This window comes from Rhinolophus sinicus, chromosome 12 (assembly GCF_057876585.1).
Source record: "Rhinolophus sinicus isolate RSI-liver-muscle chromosome 12, RSI-T2T, whole genome shotgun sequence".
Lineage (NCBI taxonomy): Eukaryota > Metazoa > Chordata > Mammalia > Chiroptera > Rhinolophidae > Rhinolophus > Rhinolophus sinicus.
In genome coordinates this window covers 46,435,513-46,455,200 of record NC_142512.1, presented here as the reverse complement: position 1 = coordinate 46,455,200, position 19,688 = coordinate 46,435,513, and the positions used below count along the sequence as shown (strand labels likewise).

At 49.6% G+C, this 19,688-nt stretch overlaps 1 protein-coding gene across 3 annotated transcripts in view; it reads left to right on the top strand.

Moving 5' to 3' along the window:
• PRKCA (protein kinase C alpha) overlaps positions 1 to 19,688 on the top strand; it is a 376,298-nt gene that overhangs the window by 323,363 nt on the left and 33,247 nt on the right. For all 3 annotated transcript variants that reach the window (XM_019732863.3, XM_088802330.1, XM_088802331.1), the window contains 5 exons: positions 1,296 to 1,430; positions 2,305 to 2,478; positions 4,633 to 4,724; positions 7,127 to 7,189; positions 8,099 to 8,237. In XM_019732863.3, the coding sequence (XP_019588422.1) occupies positions 1,296 to 1,430; positions 2,305 to 2,478; positions 4,633 to 4,724; positions 7,127 to 7,189; positions 8,099 to 8,237 (603 nt within the window). The remainder of the gene's footprint in view (positions 1 to 1,295; positions 1,431 to 2,304; positions 2,479 to 4,632; positions 4,725 to 7,126; positions 7,190 to 8,098; positions 8,238 to 19,688) is intronic.

The following is a 19,688-nucleotide window of genomic DNA, read 5'->3' as shown; positions in this document are numbered from 1 at the left end:
TCTGCTACGGCGAAGTTTCTTCAACAGCCTGGCACAAGGCAGCTCCCTCGGTAATTGTGGGGTGAAGGGATGCTGTTGCTCAAAGAGGGAGTATGGATGATTCCTCGAAAGCCTTCTGTGCTACTAAAGAAAAAATGTCCAATTCCACCTGTTCCCCCAAGAGCTAAGACCCAATGGTGCCAGTGTTCTGACCGAGTAATAAGGCCCCTTGACGGCCTTCTTTGCCTCCTGTGCGTGTTCCTGGGAACCGCACTGAGGGACATCTTGGCACCTGCTCCAAAGCTCAGAGCTGCTCTTAGCCACATCTGCTGCATTGGGGAGAGGGGTGCAGCCTGTCATTGAGAACATATCCAAAGCAAGAGTCTTGGCCGTGTGACCCAGGGCCATGGCCTCAGGTTCCTGGCCTTTTCATCAGCTGAATGTCCGGCAGCTGGCGCCCTCACTGCCAGGCAGATTTCAAAATGCAGTCTGTGCGGGAGCTGCTCCACCACTCCAGGCTCCTCCACTTTCTCCACTGGCTCCTTTGCTGACTCTTGAGATGTTCCAGTGTGATCCCATCTGCCTCTCCTTTTCTGCTGAGCCCCCTCTTACTTTTCACCTTTCACTGGAGACTCTAACTCCCCCATGAGAGAGATGATGAGGGCATGGTCTCCCCAGGCCTTTGTGTGGCATGAGTGTAATTTATAAAAACTCCTTTTGGTAATTCACATGTCACTGACCAAGTATTCTTCGGGCTCAAAGGGCGGTGTGTGTTTCCTGTGAAAACTGTCTCAGGCTTATCACCATTTCTTTTCATGAGCTCAACTCTCGACTTACAAAAAACACTGCTTCTTACTGTGTTTTTAAAGTAGCAATAAATCATCCCACCAGAGGGCACTATTCTGTCTTTTTGCATGGGTCCAAGTTTTTTTTATGCAGATTAATCTTAAATTGGACAATCTACAAATGAGGAAACATCAGCACACCGTTTCTTTCTTTTATGTTAAGTGTCACAAAGCACTGGTTTCCCCAGGAAGTTAACTTTTACATCCCAGAATGAGAACCAGCCTGCTCTTGGCAGAGTCCCATGACTTGAGTTTGGATTAAATATATAAAGAGTTGTCTCTTGAATGGTAAGGGCAATTTTTTGGTACTTTGCAAATGTTGCCCTCAGGGTGAGTATAGCATCCTCAGGTTCCTTTTCTCCCCATTCCACCTTCCACCTCCCAGCTGGCATCAAGCTTAGTTACCTTTTCTATCAATCTTTTCCCTGGGAAAAATGACTGATTGTTTTTACTTGTGTGCTTGTTCTTTAGAAAGCCAAGCTTGGCCCCGCTGGTAACAAAGTAATCAGCCCTTCAGAGTGGAGGCAACTTTCCAACAACCTTGACAGAGTGAAACTCACCGACTTCAATTTCCTCATGGTGCTGGGGAAGGGGAGTTTTGGGAAGGTAAGAGGGAAGTCCTCTGCGAAGTGGTGGGTTTTGCACAGCATACTGGGATCGTGTTCTCCTGGAGGTTTCCAGAGCGGCCCTTTAGGTTTCTCTCTGTACACATTTCTGAGATGTATCATTTCATTGAAAACAACTACATCCAAAAACCTACAGGGGGGTCCACTGTGCGTCACTATTTCCGTGTTCAGAAGGTATCCAAAGCAAGAGCCCCCTCTCTGGGGGGGCTCCCTACTTAGAGACTTGGCATTAATTCCGTTTAATTCGGCAAACATTTATATCACGCCAGGCAACGTGCTTCACAACGTGGGTTGAATGACTAATTTTCACAACCAAGAATTAAATGTTGACTTGTAGTAAGCAGATGTAATAATTCAGAGCTTCTGAACTGGGTTTCTTTAGCCATCCGCCTGTATATTTACATTTGGCTTCTCTGGCCCCAAATCTCAGGATATGTCCAGAAACTGATTTCGACCCTGCCTTTTTCATTGTCTCGGTTCCTGACTGGTGAGACGTTAAGAAAGATCAGTCACATTTTTGCCAGGATGCTCCTAGAAAATGTGCATAAGTCAAGATGGAATGAGGTTCATGTTGCATATTCCTTCGAGCAGCTGCAACAGCGCCATCGTGTGGCAACTGCCTGCACAGCGTACACATTTTGGCAGCTGAGAAATGAGGCAGTGCTGGAGGAATTTAATTTGCAACGGCCGTCACTACGTCAGTTTGCCCATGAAGTAGAACTTAACGAATATTTTGATACCACACATTTACATAATCACATGCACTTTGAACTGTCACCCGCCCTGGTTCCTCCCCACCCCCAGCACCAAACAAATGCCTACAAGTTTTCAGGTTGCCCTGTGTCTGCTCCCAGGTGATGCTTGCGGACAGGAAGGGCACGGAAGAACTGTACGCCATCAAAATCCTCAAGAAGGATGTGGTGATTCAGGATGACGACGTGGAGTGCACCATGGTGGAGAAGCGAGTCCTGGCCCTGCTTGACAAGCCCCCGTTCCTGACGCAGCTGCACTCCTGCTTCCAGACGGTGGTAAGGACCCCGGGGAGAGGGGGGTACAGCACACAGCGTGTACTCAAGGGCTGCCCCTGAACCCAGGTGCTCTCAGCGTCTGAGTCAACCTGACTCCTGTGGAGACGGCTGGAGAAAGGCACAACCTGGGGGCCGCTCAGCCCTGTTTCTACCCTCCCAAGCAGAGGTGACCGAACCTCTCAGTCTTGTGCCACTGGGAAATTTGGAGCGTCCCCTCTCTGTGATGTACCCTGCTTACAGACTTGGCCTTAATTCCATTTAATTCAGCAAATATTTATGTCATGCCAGGCAACGTGCTAAGACTTAGAGATCCAAACACAGAAAATAACTCAGTCCTCGCCCTTTAAGACCACGAATCCAGCTGCCAAGGACTACACTGGAACATGAGGAAACTCGATTTCATAAAACAGTGTTCTTTTTAATGCACACAGCACAGGTTGGCAAAATGGCCAGTTCCGTGCCGTCCATGAGCTCTAAGAAAGGTTTAATAATAATAATAATAATAATAATTCATGACGTGAAAATTAGATGAAATTCAAATATCAGTGTCATAAATAGTTTTTTTCGGAACACAGCTAGGCTCATTCATTTACCTGTCATCTACAGCTGTTTCATGCTACGAAGGCAGAATTGTTTAGTTGCAAGACACACACAAAGACTAACATGTTTACCGTCTGGCCTTTTACGGGAAAAGTTTGCTGAACCCTGTCAGATGGTACAACTAACCAGAGGATGAAAACAATTCCAAAGCACTGAGCAGCTGGTTTGGGGGCCAAGGTGCTTGCAAGTGGCCTGCAAGAAATATAAACATCAAGATGGCACCTCAGTGAGGCAGCTGTGTCCCTTTTAAGAGGTGACTCCATATCAGTAGCTGTAATTGTTACTGTTGTGATTATTACTATCTGCATCTTCCCGTTGGCTAGAAATTGACTTTCTGTTTTATGTCTCCCTTTAAAATCTCTTGGGAAGCACGCTTCCATGCTCTCGGATTTTAGAATCTCAAAATGGCAGTGCAGCCACACCACCAGGATGGGCAGTGGGCCTGCAGGGACAGGCGCCGCTACTGCGTATTAGCCGAGCACTGGCGGCCGGGACAGCGCCCTGCTCCCGGCAGCTCTCAGTAACCCCGAGGAGAGAAGAGCAATACGCTAGGAAGAGAGAACCATGGCTTGAGTCCCAGCCCGGATTCCGTAACCCTGGTTACACTGATTAAGCTCCAAAAAGCTACAAAGCAGAGAAATAAAGATGAAATTGGAGTTTATTACAGGGAAGCTAGAGATCGAAGCTCCCAGAACCATTTCCTGGCTATTAGCAGCAGCTTCCTTTTTTTGTCCCTGTGCAACACTTTAATGTTCAATAACCTCTGTGAAACGGCGATGTTTTCTAGAAGAGAACAGAGGTCAGCTTTTACCGCTGCGTGCTGTGTTGTTAGTTACTTCACGGTCAAAGCCCTTGGGCCTCCCCATCTGTCCCAGCGTAATGTCCCCATAAATATGCAGATTTGTTTGCTTCTGTGATGCATGCTCTTTGCAGGCCCAACACTGGGCATGCCAATGACCGACATCAAAAACAATATTTGGGCATCTCATGGAAGCAACAGCACATTTGATCCGCCTCCCCATTTACAGTCCCTTCCCCCACAGTAAATGTCATTGAGCGTTTATAATGTATAAGCCCAACCTAATTCACAAGATTTCTTTTCGGAAGCATCCAGTTAAACACATTACTACCTTACTCTGGCATGTCCCCTAGACATGGCAAACCAGACGCACTAGTTCAAATTAAAGAATAGGCCCACGTGGGTTCTTCACACTGTCCCTAACTTAGAAACATATTATGTGTGTAGGAGAAAAGGGAAGACTTTTTAAGGCCATTGCTTTCATAGGGAACATACGTAACCAGAAGGGGGCTGACACGTCGACAGAGAGACGTTCTTTCCGAGTTATGTAATGACTTCCTACTTTCCAAGGCCCTCGTGCAAACACGTTTATGACTTACTCTTTACTTGGGGAAAAAGAGTCGAAGGGCTCCGCTGAGCAGATCAGTCAGTGCGGCCCACGTTTTACTAATGAGAAAGCAAAGCACAGTCAGTAAAGAGCGGAGCCGCGGTGCCCGGGGAGGAGCCCTGCTCACGTGTGGAATCTTGGCCTTCAGGATCGGCTGTACTTCGTCATGGAGTACGTGAACGGCGGGGACCTCATGTACCACATTCAGCAAGTGGGGAAATTCAAGGAGCCACAAGCAGTGTGAGTATCTTTTTTAAGTCCCTTCATTTAGACACAGAATACTTCCAGCTGGGCACGTCTGCTGGGTGACATGTGAAAGTGGGGTGGAACGCTGTAACCTCCTGGGGGTCAGATTCAAGGGCAGGGTCCATCTATGAAATTTCCTAAGGAGCAGTTTAGTGTCCTTCCCGTAAATTGGAGATGCTGGAATATCCCCTGGTCGCCCAATTCCACCCTTGTTCATTGGGTCAGCCGCTCATTTAGGAACACATGGCTTGCACACCCACGGTTTGCAGGGCCCCAGACACGGGAGTGTGAAAGGGCTGTGTGGCTCCCTGCCCTCAGGGCACTCGCTCGCTCGCCATCTGACCTCACAGGGGAGTAGTCACTCGACAGTTGTGATGCGTTGCCTTGACTTTAGAGGTGGCACAGGACACTGGGCAAACCCCCAACAAGGGAGTGAGGGAAGAACATCCCGGAGAATGCCCAACCCAGAGGTGCAAGAGATGTGTGAGATGTGGCGGGGGTGGGTAGGGAACAGGGCTGGAGGGGTAAGGACGCTGGGTGATAAGCCTCGCAGAGGACCTGGCTGAGGGTCAGGGAAGGCGGGATGGGGCCGCGGGGGCGCGTGACACCATCTGGTTCACTTTTCACAGAGCCCTCCGGCCAGGAGGAGAGGGAAGGGTGGGAGGAAGTGTAGTCGCTGGTATCAGGGGGTTGGTATTATACAAATCTCCGTAGAGGAGAAAGAACGGAGCTGTGATTGGGGTTTGTCCTTGGAGCCAAAGAGGACTAAGTATCTTTGAGAATGTTTCTGGAGGGAGAAAACGAAAACTTGGTGCTTATGGGGGTGAGAAGAGAGAAATCTCTTCAGGTCACTCCCCATTTTAGGTTTGGGAGGGGGCAGCCACCAAGAACAAGATGGTTTGTGGGCAGACTTGTGAGCTCTGGTTGGAGGGTTGCACTGGAACATGCCCTAGATGCCAGGATGCGAGAGTCAGCAGGACAGGAAAGAGACATGGAGCCGGGGAGGATGGAGAATCACCCATCTGGAGAGCAGAGTTCGGTATCTGAAAAACTATCCCGTTTTTCAGGGGCCAGGAGGTCACAGGAAGCTCAACAGGAGCACATCTAAACAAACAGCTATGCCATTCCCCTCAGACGTTAATAGGACTCTAGCGGCTGTTCCGTCTGAAAGATAAATCTGAAGACCTTCGGGGCTGTGCAGGCGAGCTGCCCTGGGGAAGATTAACTGAAGGCCGCCTAGGGGATCCTTCGGTAGCAGGCTTAAACAATGTGAAGGCGATTTTTCTGTGTTCATTGTTACTTTTCAATGTTCAGAAATGCCTGCCCTTCTCCGCTCTCTTATGTTGTTAGTCATAAAGCGTTAAAATGCTCAGATTGTCAAATAAAGCTTGATAAGCCAGAGCTGTAAAGAACAAGTAGCAGAATAGCCACCTTGTGTTATAAAGTAACATAAAGGTGTCTTGTCAGTCCCCTTTCACAAATTGTATTTGTGATGCCAGATTTTATTTTAAAAACACAGGAAAGCATGAGATGTCATGTAAAAGTCACCTATAATCCCATCTCTTCTCCCTCCCCCATCTCTTCCCTCTCCCACCAGCCTTCAGAGGTTCCCCCCCCCCATCCTATTAGGGGGTTCCTCTGCTCGTGTAGACACATGAGCTATTTTAAGCCTCCTGGGTAGATGTTTGCACAGGCAGTTTTGCAGCTTCTGAGACTTCAAAGACTCCTAAATGCGATACATATTTTAAAACATCCTTCAGTGTTTATTCTGAGTTTGAGATGTTAACCTATTCACGATTTTGAAGTGATGGCAGTAACTGCTTTTTACTGTGAATTATTTAATCGGGTAAACTCGGGTATGAATCACGGTGCAGCCCATTTATCCCGGCACTTGGGTGGTGCGGGTGGGGGAATGAGGAAACCAGAGAAAGAGTTCATCGCACACTACATTCTGTCTTCCAGGGGTTAATTGTATTTTCGAACGCTAACATATTCTGTTCAAGGGTAGGAAAATGGAAATTTTCTTCACTCCACCCATAGTCCTGACATAGAATAGTCTAACAGCCACTCTTTGAAAGATTGCATTAGGAATTTCTCTTACACAGTAAATTATCTGTCCACCTTCCCCAGACAAGAAGTGCTTGTTACTGGGCGGGTAATAAACCCGTCTCGATTTTATTGGCTGTATCATTCCTACGGGGAGTTGGAGTAATAAAACGATGAAGGGAAGTGTGAAGGGTCAGAAGGACATGTGTGGGGTAAGACTGACTTCGGAGATCTCGGGTAGTCCCACGTCTCACGTTCTTTCACCTCTTCAGTGCCTGAACTGAGGGGTTCAAAGTCTCCAGGAGTCCAAAGAAGCAAGCCAGACACCTGACGAGCATTTTCTTTTGCAGATTCTATGCGGCAGAGATTTCCATTGGATTGTTCTTTCTTCATAAAAGAGGAATCATTTACAGGTGCGTATAGAGGCTCAGCCACCATCAGTGCAGTTGGGAGTTTTGCTGGACCTCTGGGCATCGGTGTGTGTCATTCTGTGATGAGAACTTAAGACATGGAGCTGATAACACCCGAGGTAACAGAGACCCTCTGGGACCCACCTTTCTCGGCGGCCTCCAGGCAAATCAGAACCATTGTCTGATTTCTGGACCTCAAAAGATTCATGTCGCTTCTGCTTCCCACAAGAAAACATACTTTTCTCTCCACTGACAGCTCCTTCCTCTGCCCTTTCTTTGGAAGGAAGGTCAGAGAGCAATGGAAACTGAATTTCTGTTAGATGCTCAGCCGGAGGAGAGCATGGAGAACTGGGGAGAGGCCAGAGAAAAGCTATAGAATTAAATTCTTCCGGTTGTTAGCCATAGTGGAAGTCTGGTGCCAGAGAAAGAAGAGTGTTTTCCGATACTAAGTGAAGAGTAACTAAAAGGACGGATGGTACTAGGCAGAATAGAAAGGGCACGACTGTGACCCAATGAGGTGGGTCTACACCTGTGAGTTTGCAAACCTGGTTGTGTGTCAGACCCCTCTGTGTGGGACGCTAACAAATCCAACACCTGGGCTCTCCCCAGACCTGCCACAGACCGGAATCTCTGGTGATTCACCTACACAGCCATGCTGGGAATTGCTCGTTCAGCCTGTTAGTCATTCATTCAACAAGCATCTATTAAGTACCTACTATAACCTAGGCACTACATTAGGCTCTGGAGATTAAAAAATACTACTACTAATTCCTGGTCCCCACTCTCCTGGGACTTGTAATGAATATGCCATTGAGACTGGCAGCTGGTCAGATAGGCTTCTGTCTCACTAGCTCCGGAGCAAACCGTCTCCTGTCCTGGGAAGGACACTGATACCATCCTGCTTCCTTACAGGGACCTGAAGCTCGATAACGTCATGCTGGATTCGGAAGGACACATCAAGATCGCCGACTTTGGGATGTGCAAGGAGCACATGATGGACGGGGTCACGACCAGGACCTTCTGTGGGACTCCAGATTACATCGCCCCAGAGGTAGGAACCCCGATTCTCCTTGCTCCTAGCCCAGCGCCTTCCAGCTGCAAACCCAGCTCCCTTATGGGGTATGGAGTCGTTCGTGTGTCACTGAGGCAATGTGGGGGGTCATAACTACAAGACAGACTGCACTGGAGTAAACAGAGCAAAACAGGAAAAGAAAAGAGGAGCGCTCACTGCACATAGTACGTGTGTCTCTTGTTTCGTGGAACTTTTGTTTTTGTTACATGGACTTGTGAGCTGGTTGCCTGGTGAAAAGTATTTCTTCCGTGGTCCTGGTCAGAACAATTTAAGAAATACTGTTGGGCAGGGAAGCAGGGATCTTGCTTGTGGAAATGTTCTGCGTGGAAAAACTGGGTCAGAAGGTGATTCCAGTGATGGCTTTTTAGCAAACTCAGAGTGACTGGTGCTCTACATGCCACGTTGGAATTGATCGTGGCGTTTAATCTAGGAAGGATGTACTTCGTGATGTGGTTACAAACAAAATGGTTCCAAAGCTTGTGTGTTCACTGCCTTGGCCGTACGGCTGTCTTAGTTACAGTGCATCCTGAGTCACTGTCTTCCTATTTCATGAGTCTTCCTACATGACAATGATAGAAGGGGCTCTGACCCCGGGTCAGTGTGTAGCCAACTTTCTATCCACCCACAGACCTGTGGATGAAACACTTTTCCCAGCTGAGCTCCAGCGTGCTGCGAACTAATGGATTCCAAGTTCGGTCCACCTCCAGCCTTTTGTGGAGCTCTCATGTTAGCTGTTGGCAGCTTTCATAGCATGTATTCAACATATTGTCCCATGCATTTATCTCAGAGGCAGTCGGTACAGTGGAAAAGACACGAAATTAGAAATCAGACCAACGAGAGCTGCAATCCTGACTCTTTCATTTACAGGCTGTGGGAACTCAGGCAAGTTGCTTAACCTCTCTGAACCCCTGACTCTGCAATGGCAAGTTAGGGATGACAATAACAAGCTCTGGGTAGAATCGCTATGCGGATTCACGTGCCCGATGCGATGTTACCTTCAGTAGTAGCCCTGATTCCAAAAGGGAAGCCAATTTATATTCTTTGGTTAAGGGCTCTTTTGTTTGTTATATCCCTAGACAACATGAAAACACAGAGTAAGCGTATTTACTTAGAAACTTAAATTCTGAATTATGTGGCCAAAGGTGATATGTTATCACCTTTATTAGGGTTTGTCCCCTAACGCAAGGGTGTCCAAACTATGGCCCGCGGGCCAACTGAGGCTCGCAATCCATTGTTAATTGGCCCGCAGCAAATTCCAAAAATATATTTAGTTTACTTAAATAACCCAGGTGAGGCAATACGTACTTCACCTCGAGTGAGTGGCCCGGCTGTTTGTGTATTTTACCGCATATGGCCCTTGGTGAAAAACGTTGAAAAAAGTCTGGACACCCCTGCCCTAGAGGAACTCACACATTAGCATTTCCAGGTACAACATGAGTCATGTTTTCAAACAGGAAGAATGGCATTTTTCTCATAAGGGTCTAGGCACTTGGCATATGGGGCCGCAGGAATAATTATGGTGTAGAGAAAGACCATCTAGGTTCAAGGTTTCTGAATTTGCTCGAAGGTTACCATTATCCCGTCCTCTGTGTAAATCTTCCTGGCAGGTAGAGGCAAAATAATTATCTTAGATGGCGTGTTCCTTAATAGGCAAAGCAGAGGCTTAAATATTTATGGCTGTTGCTTCAGAAACCTTGAAATGGATTAATGCTGGAGCATCTCCTTAACCGGTGAAGATGGACTAAGGTGGAAAATGTCACTAACAGATGCAATTTCGGAGTTGAGATGGACACCCACGCAAGAGGCAGTAATCAGAAACTAATTCCTGCAGCTGACATTAAGGGTACTCTCTGTGCTTTGACGTAGAAAGTCAGTGAAAGTCCTTGAAAGGACAAACAGAAGCTTCATCTGGATTTAAACCCCCATCTGAAAGTGAGTTATTCGGGGTGTACAAGACCCAGTCACAAATCAAGTATCTCCAAGCAGCCAAGAATCCGATTCTGAATACAAGCGTAGCCCACTCTTTCCTGGAAGAAAGAGAAGCAGCAGGGAAAGCGTTGGCTTCTGGCCAGTGGGCCTCTGCGTACCTCCTGCTGTGGCGGGAGCAGCGCTTTTTGAAAATGTGCTGTGCGGAATCGTTCCTCCCAGCCTGGCTGTGCAGGGGGCGCATTAGACCCCACGCAAAGGCTGTCAGCCACGATGCAAGCGACTGTCTGCTCTGCACCAAGCCCTCTGAGCACATCTGCTGATCTGTCACATTTTCTACATGAGCAGACATTAAGTGACTTGCCCAAGGTCACACAGCTTAGGTAACAGGCAAAGGTGGGATTAGGACCCAAGATATTCTGACCCCAGAGACCATATATCCTTTCCCCATATTGTACCATCTCCGGGGATAGGAGAAAACTCCCCGAGGGGCAGAGCAGTTAAAAATGAGTGCTAGGACATTACAGACCATTTTTTCTAGGACGTCTCTGGAGAGAAGATGGCCATTCATCTGTCTGCACCGGAATCGGCCTGGCTTGTGGCCAGACCTTTCCATCTGTAATGCGGACCGTGGCCTGGGATTGTATTCCAGCTGTTAATACGGGGCAGATCCCTCAGCAGCCAAGGGTGCAGGAGCAACACTTGAGCCCTTCTCCCTCACGTGGCGTCAATCGGGAATTCAGCAAGTGCCTGCTAGGTGCCTGGGCATGCTCGGGAGGAAAGGGGGGCCCACAGGGGACCGGCAAGGAGGGCCTGGGGCTGGCAGTTAGAAATGGGCCACTGCAGCCCGGGAGGCACGTGGGTTCAGAGAGGTGGTTGAGGCAGGATTCCCCTTGGCAATAACAGATGGCACCTCCAACTTAGCTTAAACCACCAGGGGAAAAGTCTGTGGGTGCCTTGCCGGCCCCCAGCCAGCTTTCTGTAAGCAGATGTGCAGACTCCTGGGAGTGTGGAGGGCTAGGTGAGTTCAGAGAGCTGGAGACCTGTCCCAGGGGGGCCTCACTTCTCCTTCCAGCCCTACAGGAATGCTAGCCCAGCACTGCCGGCACAGCAGCCAGAAGTCTGCATTTTTACGTAAAATTTGCCTAATTGGTCAGAGTTGGCTCTAATGTATGTTAAGAGAAGTGTATACAGGTACGAATCAGCCAATGGGCCATCATCCATGACCTCTCTTCTGGGGGTGCGGGAGCAAGGGTCATATTTGGGGGGAGCCACGTATTAGGGATGGGAGGAAATAGAAGACTGAGAGGTGTGCACAGAGGCAGAAGAGCCTGGAAGCTGTAGAGTCTTGGGTCCCTACCTGGCTGTCCTTCCCCCGGCGCTGCTTTCTTCTGAGGTGCTCATCACCCTCTGATAGGCCATGTCATGCACCCGGGTATTTATTTGTTTCTTCTCTGTCTCTCCCACTAAGCTCCACCCAGCAGGATCTTTGTCTTGTGTTTACTGAGGAGCCCCTGGCCCAGGGTCTGGAACCGTGCGGGCTAGGCAGATGGATTTGGAATGAATGGGTATGGTATGCTGCGTGCCTAGCTGTGGAGGAGATGTGGAAACAGAGCAGAGATGAAGGCTCTGGAACTGAGAGGTTGGGCAGCCTGGAGCCTGGTCTAGGAGGGTGATTCCCAAGGCTGCCGCTGGGCTGAGGCTGATGGCATGGGACGGCCTCACGCCTCACCTCATCAGCTGAAGACAGCCAATGCCGGAGCACCTGAGTGGCCAAAGGCTGGTGGGACATCAGCCTGGGATCCCCAGATGGCCCAAGGTGCCCCGATGTTGATATCCAGGAGACTTTTCCTAGTCTTTGGGGAAAGGGTTCTAGAGAAAGGAGAGAATAATAAATAACTCATGTGGTGCACACAGCCAGGCAGTCGGGCAGTAAATTACTTGCCAAATGGAAACCAAAGGGGGAAGTGAGATAGACAGAAGCCACTCAGCACCAGCGGTGTCTCCTCCAAGGTCAGCGCTTGAAGCGCGGGCCCTTCCCAAGCCAGCGCAGGCAGGAGCTGGGAAAGCACTGATTAGAGAGAGTATGATAAACCGAAGAGCGGCATTTTTTCTATCAAAGGCCCATTTCCCTCTGTGTAAGGTCACACGGTCCAGTGACTCGACATCGCAGGAGCACAGGAAGCAGCCACTTTCCCTCCCAGAAATATATCAAGAGCCACGAGCAGGCTTTCCTTTGGGGTTCTTCCTTAAATTGTGTGACTCTTCAGATCTTCTCTAGGAATGATGTTGGTTATCTTATTATCGCCTATCTTTTATCGTCTGCCCGCAGCTCCTTAACTGCATCGTAATTCTCCCAGTCTCAGAGCGTAATCAGTTTAGCCCTGCTCTCCAGCACCCTTTGGGCCACTGAGGTTCACAAAACAGCTGCGGCCCGTCCTTCCTCCTAACCCCTCCCTCCAGTTCTTCCTCCAGGCAAACCACCTCCTTGCAGATTAGCTGCCCCTTTGCGAGTGCCCTAGACCCCTAGCAAAGAGCCTCATTGATTTTATTTTGTTTAAGCCATAAGTCAGCTCTCCAAAGTGGGTGTTATTTGCTCTATTTTTCAGATGTTGAACCCAAGGTGCAAAAAGATTCGTGAATTTTTCCCACGACCCCCAGCTCAAGGCAGACCTGAGCTTTGAACCCAGGGCTGGCCACCTTCTCCCTGAGAGGGAGGGGCTGCAGGTATGGGCTACAGGGCTCCCCAGGGGATGCCTCACTCCAGGAGTGCAAATGAGCTGCTCACTCGTCTTCAGAGCTGTGATGACGCCCAGATGAGTCTAAGCCAGATGGGCTGTGGCTTCGTGAATGGGCCCTTCACTGGGGGATTTGTGCAAATCCTGTAAAAACAGGTCAAGGATTTCTGGATTCTATTTCATGTTTTACTTTGCAAAATTGCCCGAGCGAGGGGAGGAGGGGCTGGGTATCTTGAGAGATTCCCAACCTTTACTCACTTGCTAGCACGTCCACACACTGATGTGTGGCACCTCATTTAACTCTGACAATAGGCCTCTAAGGGAAGTGGTATGTTCCCTGTTTCACAGACAAGGAGAAGGAGGCGTGGAGTGGAGAGGTGACCTGTCCCCTCTCCTAGGTAACAAGTGGCGGGGTTGGAGTCCTGGGCCACCTGCCCCGAAGTGCCGGCCTGTGACTGATACCCCCCTCAGTGTACGCCTAGTGCCCTGTTCCCAAGGTCATCTGTAAAGACCCACTAGACGGTGAGACCTCCCAGTTCTGGAAGCTCTCATTCCAGCTAAGGAAGCTCTGACACACACAAAGCGTGTTGCGGACTCCCGGCTCAGTCATCCGCACAAGTCGTGGTTTTGTTGGGATGCAGTTAACACTGAACAACGCCCGGTTCCACAGAGGCAGCCTCAGACGAGCAGGAGTCTGCTGAGCTGTGACTCCTGCCCGCTTTCCCCTCGCACCAGCCCCCGCCCCCACCCCCCACCCCCCAAGAGAGGCTCGTGCGGAGGATTGTGATGACTGAGTTTGAGAAGCTCTTGAAGAGAGAGTAGCGGGCCAATGGCTGCACTTGGCTCCAAACGGACTCAGTTCCGCTGTAGTTTCGCCCCATGCAGACCGAGTGTCCACCCCGGAAGGGAACGTCCCGTTTGATTCCAGGGGGCTCGGTCTTCATCATGTCAGGTGAACTCTGGTTGTAATTCTGCTCTTGTAAGACTTGGGGTGATGTCTGTAAAATGGGGTAATCATAGTACCTTCCTCAAAGCACAACTTTGAAAGTGGAGTTTTGCCTGTAATGGGCTTGGCCTGCTTCAGAGGAGGCACTCCATAATTTTTTTGTCCACTATTTAACAGTTCTTTCGGTTACCTGTTGCTGTGTAACTACCCCAAAACTCAATGGCTTAAACCAACAATCATGTTAACGCTGTGGTTCTGTGAGTCAGAACTTCGGGCAGGACTTGGGGGCTGCCGGAGGTGTCGTCTCCCGGGCTCGGCTGGTGCCAGAGGATCCAAGATGCTTCAGAGTGTCGCCTGTCGGCCAAGGCCCGGCGCTCTCCCCTCTCCGGGTCTATCTTTCCATTCGTCTCTTATCATTCGCGGTTTTATCCATGGGCAAAAACAGAAACCACAAGGCCCCTCACGCTGCACCTCGAACTTAATTGTGTCACTTCCACCACATTCTGTAGGTCAAAGCAAGTCTCAGAGCCAGCCCGACTCTAGGGGAGGAGATAGAAAGGCCACATCTTGGTGGGAAGAGTGGCATTGTCACACTGCAAGAGGGCACACAGGCTGGGAGAGGGCCCTGCAGCCACCTTTGGAGACCATCCATCTTTGGAGGCAGCTGGTTTTGCTCTGCGTTGGCCAGTGGACGGCTCCTCAACACAGCACCCCAGGAAGTGGGGATTCCTAAGCCTCCGAGGACCCAGAAAGCGGGGACCTACCGTATGCTTTAGAGCTGGGATCAGCAGACTTTCTGCCAAGGACTAAAGAGTAAATATTTTACGCTTTGTCTTAATCTACATTTAAGGTTTTGCCAAGAGGCAAAATTAAGCGACTGTTCCTGCCAAAAGGCTGGCAGTCTTTTTCACATTTTTCATTTTACATTTAACAATGTAAGAAGCGTGCTCCTCTCACAGGCTGTATATACTCAAACAGGAGGCAGGCTGGATTTGGCCAACAAGCTGTAGTTCGCCGTCCCCAACTCTAGAAGACTCTCCCCTGGCCTGCCTCAGCCTTAGCTCTCCTTACAGGGTTTGGGTCTGAGGGCCCAAGGGACACGCCAACCGGACTTGAGAATCCCCTTCCAGGACCTGTGCGGGCCTCTTCCCAAGATCTCGCCTTCCTGGGGACACCACCCTGCTGGCATACGCACTCCTGTGTCAGTGGGTGGCCGTACCCAGGGGACAGTGGGACAGAGCTTGGGCACGCAGGCCGGGGTGCACAAGGCTCTTCATACATGTGATGAAGAGGGACTGGAAAGAGAAGTGGAGGGAGCCAGGTCGCCACATACTGGAGTGGGATCGAAGGGGTCTGTGAATTCTGAAGTCTAACTTGGCCTTCCGGGTCGTTGGGAAGTATCCGTGGACCGAGTTACGCCCCCCACAGTCCATGCGCTGTGCCCTAACCCCCAGTGCGGCTGGATATAGAGGTAGAGCTTTTAAGGAGACAATTACTGTTGAATGAGGCCATGAGGTGTCGCCGTCATCTGGTAGAAGCGGTGTCCTTATGAAGACAAAGGGACCCGGGCGCACCCACTCAGGGGAGAGGCGGGCGGGACACGCTGAGGGGGCCGCTGTCCTCAGCCCAGGAAGCCTCGCCGGAACCACTGTGCCAGCATCTTGGTCTCAGACTCGCAGCCTCCAGGACTGTGAGAAAATGCGTTTCTGCCGTGTAAGCCACCCAGTCTGTGGCATTCTGCTATGGCAGCCTGAGGTGACTGATACAGGCAGGCACACCTATCGAGGTGGAAGGAGAGGACATGCTGTATTTACCAGTTTGTTAGCTCGATTTGTGACGTGCATAGGTAGGTATTTGGTATGTGGGTCTCAGTTACTCCCCCACCTCCACCCCCAAATGTTAGAGCTGGATCCTGGGTTTGGGCCAAGTCAGGCACGTTGCAAACCAAGACGCCCTTGGTATATTCACAGGCCGCATTACTGTCTCTCTTATCAAGCGGAACAGGAAGGAAGGGGGAACGGAGGTCTCAGAGGTAGCATGTCAGGGGCCCTTGTCCCATCCCCAGCTCCTGCTTACACTGAGTGGGCACCATGAGAGAAGGACAGCAAGACCCAGGGCCCAGGGTGGATCCTGGCTCTGCCATGTCCCCGCTGTGTGTCACCACACTGAGCTTGCCGTGCCTCGACTTCCCCAGTGGTAAATAGGAGTAGTGTCAGTGCAGTGGCCTAAGGACGGTGCTCGGGTCGCCGGGACTAAAACTTGACCTCTGTGATTGTCAGTGTCACATTCTTGGTGTGTCTTGCTGTTAAGGAGTTTCTTGAATATACCAAGTTGGCAGAAGAGAGAGAATCGAAAGAAGCATTTAATTTCTTCGATGTAGCAAGAAATCCTAGAAGTTTGTTGGGTATTGGGCTGAAAAGGTTGGATAACCCAAGTCCATTAGGATGGTGTCTTTCCAACCCCAGTCCTTTCATTGTCACCTTTCTGATTCTTCCAGGACTAGCACATGGTAGAGAGGAGCTAGCGAGAGATTAGATTAGCCCAAGTAAGAGAATAGAGTTTACTTGGAAGAATTACCCAAAGACTTGAAACCGGAACGCTTTCTCAGCGTGGGACTCTGTGTGATTCTCCAATGGTAGATACGTGTCATGAGACATTTGTCCAAACCCACAGAATGTACACCACCAAGAGTGAAGCCTAAATGTAAGCTATGGACTTTGGGTGATCGTGACGTGACAGTATAGGTTCATTAGTTGTAACTAATGCACCACTCTGGTGAGAGCTGTCGCTCCCCAGGGGAGGTTGTATGTGTGAGGACAAATGAGTATGTGGGAACTCTGTATTTCCCACTCAGTTTTGCTGTAAACCTAAAACTTCTCTTTAAAAAAAAATATATTAATTCAAAAATATATCTAGATGGCCAGTGTGGTCTTTCGCTTCTAAATGAGAGCCTGGGAGAGAACGGGGAATAGGGTCTGTCATCAGCAAGCTTTCAGCTCCGTTTTCCTCTTCCTCCTGCCCACTTCCTTCCTTCTTTCCATCCTTTCTGTTTTCTTTTTGTATTAATTGCTGTTTAAAGTCACTGCTAATAATTCCAAACCACTTTTGTTCCCACTGATCCTCTTCTGACCTTGTGGGGGAGCAGTCCCTACTTAGGCTGTCCTGCTGTTCGCTCTCCACTCCCCGAGTATGAAGTAAACCACCCAGGACGTGGGAAAGGTGGTTACTATGAATAGGTTTTAAAGCACTTCTATTACCGAGAAGTCATTTTCTGTTCTCTCCAGTCCGAGGGAGGGCCACAATTTTTGTGTGAGCAGAAAATACGCAGTTTGGACCACAGGCTTCCCGTTCTCGCCTTGTAGTAATTTTCTTTGTATTTATACAATGCATTTTGTCCGAGGATTTCACATATTGCAGACATTTCTCATGGGATCTACTGAGAGTCTTGTATTTATCCATTTTCGTGTCTGTCTCCCCAGTTAGATTCATAATCCCTGCACCTAGCACGGTGCCCAGCCGTCATTAAGGCTAAGCAATTAGCCACAAAACGGTGAGAGAGAGGGAAGGAGGAAGTGGGGAGGGTGTGCTACGACCACGAAAAAGGAGAAAGCTGAAGTTTTGCTCCCCTGATGAAAATTAATTTAATTGCACAAGAGGGGAATTTTTGTATCTATTCGTTTCTGCACCCCATGCCTAGAACAGTGTCTGGCACACGGTAGGCTAATGTTTGCGGGAAGCAGGAATGGAAGGTTGGATGTTGACTGAGACTTTCCCGGTGCCACCAGTCGTTTCAGAGTGTTTAATACGTATTAATCTGGTCTCTCATTCCAAAATGTTTCCTTTGTCCTCCTGTGAGCTGGGTTTAGTGTATTTGCCTTGAATCACTTTCACCTGCCTGCTGTGTCTGGGAGGCCAGTCTTATTTCTGATGTTGGGCAGTATGGCGTTATATATATTCAACTCACCTACAATAAACACATTTTACTATATATCATGCCATTTAATCTCCCGCCACACACTTGCCAGATGTGCTGGAATTCCAGTATCATATTGGAATTGGAAATTCCAGATGAGGCCGTGGAAGCCCAGAGAGCCTAAGCAATTTACCCAAGGTCACCCAGCTTCTGAGTAGCAGAGCTGACCTCTAGCAGTCAGGTTCAGGGCTTGGTCACAATGTGCCTCCCGTGTGTTGGCTCCTGGTATTCTGGGCTTAGATGTGGCCCCTGAAAGGGGTGTGACTGGGGAGCATCTTAGCTGAGAGTTGGGGGTGCCTCACCCTTACCCCACCATGGTGCTTCCTATTTGTCACACTTTGGTCCAGGCCTGGGTCTGCAGGAAGAGGACAGTCAGGACACCTTGTCACTAACCAGCCCAGTGACTTTCAAGCAAGCCACTGAGCTAATCTAAGCCGCAGGCTCCTTTTGAGAAACCTGAAGACACTTTTCTAAATCACCTGTAAAGCCCCTCCAGCCTTAGCAATCCTGAGAGCCCTTTGGATTTTTGCATTGAAGATGTCGGTGCTGTCTGTGGAATGGGCTTGCATCACCTCCGCCTGTTTTTCCAACACAACCTGATGGGGTGTCGCTGAGCTGGGTGTGGTGCTGGGTGCACAGGAGGGTGGCCCAGCTCCTGCTGGGAAGAGTCTGGGGTTGAGTGGGGGCAGATAAACAATCTCCCTATAAGGTGGCAGAGGCTCCAGGAGCTGCGTGGCCCTGAGGCCGTGGGCTTCGGTGAAGGGAGTGGATGAGATGCTTAGTGAACTCAGGGCTCCAACTGTCCAGAGAGAACACCCAGAAAAACTCAGGCCCATCTGCTTTCTTCCCAGATGATGCTATTTTGACATGTGGTGTTATTTTTTATAAAAGGAAGAGGTATTCCTGGTTTCCCTGAGACAATTAAAGGACGTGAACATGTTTTATGCATAAAGACCAGCGTTATTTTGTGATGGCATTCTAGAAGGAGCCTTCTGTAGTCAGGCCATTTATCTTAGAATGGGCTCTGGAGGTTTGGTGAGTAAGTATAACGTGAAAATGAAGAGCAGGGTCCAGGGAAAGTCCAGCAACAAAGAACGGGAGAGTGAGGCTTCTTGCACATGTTACAGTCTCATGGTGTCTTTCAAGACAAAGCCTCAGAACCATAGTCCCTGAGTGAAGTGGGCATCTTGACTGTTTTGAACCAGTTAAACATTTGAACCCTCTTTTTGGCAAACGTCACCTTAATGGGTCCAGTTCCCACCACAGCTGTCTAGGGAACCACAGTGGCTCAAGAGCCAATGAACTATCAGTTTATAAAAATGGTTACAACTGTGGATTCCAAGGCCTGACAAGCAGGGTTCAAATCCCAGCTGTGCCACTTACTAGCTGTGTAACCCTGGGCGAGCTGCTTCACCTCTCTGTGCCTCGTTTCCTCATTTTTGAAGTGGGATGCTCCCTCCTCGTCAGGGTCTTGTGAGGGCCGAATAAGCTCACAGAGCTAAGGAGCCTGGCCCATGGTGAGTGTCATGATGGTGACATTGTTGCTATTGCCAGGAGCATCTAAAACCTTGCCATGCTTCCCCCAAGTTCTCCCGGAAAGCTTCCGAAGCTCCATCCTCTGTAGGATGCCTTCCAGTGTATAGCCCAGCAGAGGGTGGAAGGGTGAGTGGCCTTGGTGCGACATCCTTCCAGCCTCTATGGGCCTTTGGCCTGGGAAGAGATGAGAGGCTGCCCCCTGGCCCCTTTCCTTCCTGGTCCTGTGCCCAGGCTGGGAGAAATCTCGTTCATTTCTAAGACAGGCTGCCATTTCTAACATCCTGACGCACACCCCCACCCAAGCAGTGCGC